This window comes from Alligator sinensis, unplaced genomic scaffold (genome assembly GCF_000455745.1).
Source record: "Alligator sinensis unplaced genomic scaffold, ASM45574v1 scaffold293_1, whole genome shotgun sequence".
NCBI lineage: Eukaryota > Metazoa > Chordata > Crocodylia > Alligatoridae > Alligator > Alligator sinensis.
In genome coordinates this window covers 1,001,105-1,006,330 of record NW_005842158.1, presented here as the reverse complement: position 1 = coordinate 1,006,330, position 5,226 = coordinate 1,001,105, and the positions used below count along the sequence as shown (strand labels likewise).

The following is a 5,226-nucleotide window of genomic DNA, read 5'->3' as shown; positions in this document are numbered from 1 at the left end:
CTGCTGAATTTTGAAGGCCTCTAAAATCAGCTGGAACCAAACTCTTTTTTTTTTTTGCCAGTAAAGGTCCCTAAGTATCTAAAGATCTACCTAGAATGGCTTGAGTCCCGACACCGAGTGTCCAGGACACTAAGCTTCCCCACCTCCTTCCCCCCAACCCCAAGCTCCACAAGCTCTACCTCCTCTGTAGACACCAATCCAGTGAGTACTTTTGGAGCAAGGTCACTGACATAGTGCTGACAAAAGCATGAGTATGAAATGCCAATAGCACAGTGGTTTGAGCACTTGCTCATGAGATATGGATTCCCCGGTCTGAGGGAATGGGAGCCTGCATCTGCTATTTAGCTGCCAAGATATTCAAGTTTTGGAGAGCAGGGTCCTTCATTCCCTCCTGTTGAAGTGGTTCCATTTTACACGATGTAATTCAACATCCAGTGGGTCTGAGGGAGTGAGAGAGCATGAGGATGACTGTGTTGCCTAACGTTTAGGGTACTCAACTGGGAGGAGGGAAAAGTGAGTTCCATTCGCTGATTCAATGACTGCATTAGTATTTTAAATGAAGTATTAGTTGGAGCAGAAACTGGAACCCAGGTCTCCTGTCCCAGGCAAGTGCTGTAACTGGAAAGAGGGATGCTCACTCACTCTCCTTCTCTCTGGCCCAATGAATATTTAATTATTCCATGCAAAGTGATACATCTTTGACAGGAGAGATTGAGACAGCCCCACCCTGGGATGCCCTATAGCCTGGGGGTAAGAGCATTCTCTTGGAAGATGCAGCTTCAAATCCCCTCAGGCAGAAAAGGAAACTGAACCGGGACCTCCAGTGTTCTGGGTGAATCCTTTAACCACCAAAATACTGGATAAAAGCAGGGGGGGTGAAGGGAGCAGCAGTCAGTCAACAACACTCACTGTGTGAGAAAGGGGTAGGATAGGTGCCCAAATCCAGGAAAGTGTTCTGGGTTGTGAATCACAATCAGAGAAACACTTCCCCACAGTACAGGATGGGGCTTCAGTCACATAAGTGACTTCAACATTGCCCTCCTTAGATGGCTTCCTGCGGGGTCTTGTGAATCCTATTCCCAGGTGCCTAAATCCCTCCATGCATTATACAGGGAGACGAAGGGCAGAATTCTGTTTTCACCTAGTGGATGATCAACGTACATCTTGTGGCTCACTCCAAGCTACCAGACTAAGAGAAGTATATGTTCTTGCACTTCTGTACCAACAGAAGTGCAAGAACAATTCAACACCCTCTGGGTGTGTAAGTGCTCTCATTACAGGAACTGAATTGTCCTCTGGAAACACTCAGAGTTCTCAGTTCTGCTCTCGCTGCCTAACTCAGGGCTAAGAGGTCTACAAGGCAGCAGGATGCCGAAAAGTTATCTGCTGCTCTGAATTGTGATGCCTAAATCCTTTTGGGGATCAGGCCCTAAGTACCTTCCCTGTGTGAAGACGAGTATGAGGATCAGACACTGAGAGAGTTTCCAGTGAGATCAGCAGGAGCAAATTCTCCATTTGCAAAAGCAGTGACTGTCATTTGTAGACTGGTATTTCACTTAAAAAAAAAAAAAAAAGAGAGAGTAAAGTGAATAAAACTCAGGGTGATTTTTTAAATGTATTTTACTTTTCTCATGGCAGAGCAAAATCGAAGAATGGGGGGCGCTGTTTGCGAGAAAAATTAGACAGACTGGGATTGAATTTGCCTGCGGGAAGAAGGAAAGCAGCAAATGTCACCCTCTTGACTTCTTTGGTAGAAGGTAGAGTATAACATTGTCACGTAGTAATGCCATCATGCAATAAGTTACACTGATGCAATGCTGTCCAGCCATCCGATTAAGTTTCATTGTCTGCATTTCAAACAAAGAGGTGAAGTGACTTGCCTGAGGCCATAAATGGAAATCACTGGCAGAGACAAAAGTCAAAACTTCAGCCTCTTGATTCCCAGCCCAGTGGGTTACTGCTCCTTGCCACTTCCCCTTACATTTCTGTGTGATCTGCTCTAGGGATCTTGCAACTTAATCCAAGATGGTCACGGTTCCATTGCAAGGTAGGTATTCTGTGCCCATTTGGCAGATGGGATATTTCATCAGCGAATGTTTTCATTTTTCTTTGTGACTTTCCAGGGAATGGTCCAAAATCTTGAAAATTTTCATGTAAGTGCATGTTTTTGACAAAAAAAAATCACAGAAAAGCTCCTTTTAATTAGCTCTTGAGTTGACTCAGGGCTGTTCAGGATTTTCTATCTGTTCTTTACTATTTCAAAATCATTTAACAAACACACCCCACCCATTGTGGTTAGCCTGCAGATTGATCACAAGCAGCTCTGTAGACCTGAGAAATGAGCTCTTGGCTCCCACTGAAGTAGAGGTGCTTCCCTCCTCACAGGATCATGTCCTTTCAGAGCTGGTGAATGTGGCTCCCAGCTTCTAACTGTGAATGTGGGATGTTTGCCACAAGTAGAAGGCAGGGGTGAATCAATGGGGGTGCAGCACACTTTGGAGGGTCTCAATTTCTCTTGTGATTGAGTCCACTGAGCAAACAGGGCTCAACTCTGACTTTGGTCTTGTCCCCATTATGGATTTTCCCTCATTGTAGCTGATTGTAATCCAGACAGATCTGTAATGTAGATGAAGCCTTAGAATATGCACCAGCCTTTGGGGTAAGAGCCATCCTTCCCTTCACGCACCTTTAAGGGACTACCCATACTCATGATCTTAGCATATGGGAGTAAAATAGAGCTACGTGACCACTTACCGACTCACAGGAACAGGTGGGCAGAGACAAGGTGTGTGGAGAGAGAGCTCATCCCATGAATTTGCTGGTATGGGGATGGTGGGATGTAGTAATTTATTGTTGGTGTAAACAGGTGGATTATTTACCCCTTGGAGTAAGTGGGGAAATTTAGGAGGAAGTTGAGATTAGCAAGATGAGACCCACACTGGGCTTTATCCTGGGCTACTGCCAACACCACTAACAAGTTCACAATACTGATTCTTTCCAATCGATGACCAGGAAGGAGTGAACCTCTAGACTGCAGTAAGTCCCAGTGTACTCATATTGATGAGGCAAAGTTCACTTTCTGCCCAATATTCATTTAAAGGGAGCTATTTGCAGGAGCCTTGCTGCCATGGAGCTTGTTCACTAGAATATGCATAGAAAGCGAACGCCAATGGGGTAGGAACAAAGCCAAATAGACTTCAACCTCCTAGCTGAACAAGTGCTCCTCGATAGATATTTGGAGGTATCTACCTGGCTCTGTTGGCAAATAAATCATATTCACTTTATGTACCCCTGGAGTATTGGATTAGCACAAGTTACTCTCAATTACTACACGTCCACCTTTTACTACCCTCACTGTGAGGATTATGCTCCTGGGGAAGCTTCCATGGGAATAGCGCATCAACTTCAGCATCCAGAGGAGAGTGAGAGGGTTACAACAACTGCAAAATTAGGACTCCCTAGGACTCTGAATGCTGGAAGCTGCAGAGGAGAGGGGGGCAGGGGGTGAATCAGTCCATATGTCCTGCATTAATACTGTTCCTCCATTCTGTACCACTATGAGAGACAGGACGCTGGTACCAGAGACCCTGGCATCTCTTATGTTACGTTCGTACAGAAGGGGCATATTTGCCCCTTGCATGTGAATTCAATCCCTGGTTTATAGCCAAATTCAAATTCTTGTTAAATTCCCACAAGCTATAAGATGTTCACATGGACCTTGCAACAGTCATCCATGCTTGGTCACTTCTGTGTATAGACATGTATGTGACTCTCAGAATTTTATTTTTCTTATTACTGTAACAGCTGAGCACATTGCACTCTTCAGTGCACCCCTGGGGGGTAGGTGCACACTAGTGTCATTATTCTACAGGCTGGGAACAGAAGCATAGAGAGATGTAGGCCTAAATTCATGAAGGTATTTAGTTGCCTCACTTATCATGGATTTAGAGACCTCCACACTTCTGTGAATCTGGTCATACGTGACTTGATCATGGTTACAGATTAAATCTGTACCAGAGCAAAGCCTCCTCTTATTCTGAAATGGCCCTAGGCTGTTGGACATGCTGCTAAATCACACTGCTATTTGGGGAAGGACTTTGCATCTTGGGTGGGAAGAGGTCAGGTGAAGATGTGGATTTTGTGGAAGCTGGAGTGGAGAAATGTTGATTGTTTTGTGGATTAGCTTCTCTAGGGCAGAGGAAAGTTGCTGGCTGGCTTCAGGTCTGTTTGTTTGATGGGCAGAGGAAAGTTGCTGGCTGGCTTCAGGGCTGTTGGTTTGGTGAGGATTTTATTCTTTCTCCTCTATCTGGAGCTCAGGTTAGGCTTTTTTTCACATGGTTAGGCTGAGTTCAAAACAAATGAAGTTGGTTGAAGGTGATGGATTCAAGAGGGTGCGAGCTCAATATTCCTAGGTCCACCATAGCAAAAGCACAATTTCCCACTGAGGTCGAGGAACTAGAGTTTTTACTGTGATATCTTTTCTTGGCTGAGACATGAGTGAGACAAGCTTTCAGGCACAAAGCACCCCTCCTTAGGTTCAGGTACTTTGTACCTAAGAGCTTTTCTAATACTTCTTCCAGGAATGCAGTTAATCCAATAAAAAGATATCACCAAAAAACCCTTACTTCTTGCTTATTTCCTGGACCATCACAGCTGCAACAGCACTTCATCCTCATTGATGTAGGACATGCTTGCAGCACACCCACAGCATGTAAGTGTAAGTGTAGCTCTTTGGTGCTCTCTTGCGGCTGGTTACAATAGAGGATTTATGAGCTATTCCTTCAGCAGTCCCTTCTCACATCCCCTGGGACCCTCTGCATCGATGCTTGCTCTCACACAGTACAGAGTCACTTTTTCAAGGAAACTTCCCAGAGTCAAAACTTGTTAGCTCAAGAGAGCTGGGAGTCAGAAGGATGCTGGAGTGCAAATGTCAGCTTTGCTGGGATGGGGTACTAAGGTACTAACAGGGAAAAGAACGGTACAAGGTACTAACAACAAGGTACTAAGGTACTAACAAGGAAAAGAAAAAAAAAAATGTTCAGATAGAGGAAATGATCTAAGTAATTATCAAACAGTAAGAATTTTTAACAGGATTAAAAAAAGGACAGAAAAAAATCCTGGATTTTTCTTCTCTTATCTCAGACCCAACTGGATTTTACACAAAATTGTCTGGGCCATATCCTTCTGTTTGGGATGCACGACGCTGCACCTCCCAGCAAACAAGAC

The 5,226-nt window shown here is 44.5% G+C and overlaps 1 protein-coding gene across 1 annotated transcript in view; it reads left to right on the top strand.

Moving 5' to 3' along the window:
* The window catches only part of TFAP2D (transcription factor AP-2 delta), a 52,568-nt gene that overhangs the window by 19,285 nt on the left and 28,057 nt on the right, over positions 1 to 5,226 (top strand). Inside the window, exon 5 of the mRNA XM_006025671.3 lies at positions 1,639 to 1,757. Coding sequence (XP_006025733.1) covers positions 1,639 to 1,757 — 119 coding nt within the window. The remainder of the gene's footprint in view (positions 1 to 1,638; positions 1,758 to 5,226) is intronic.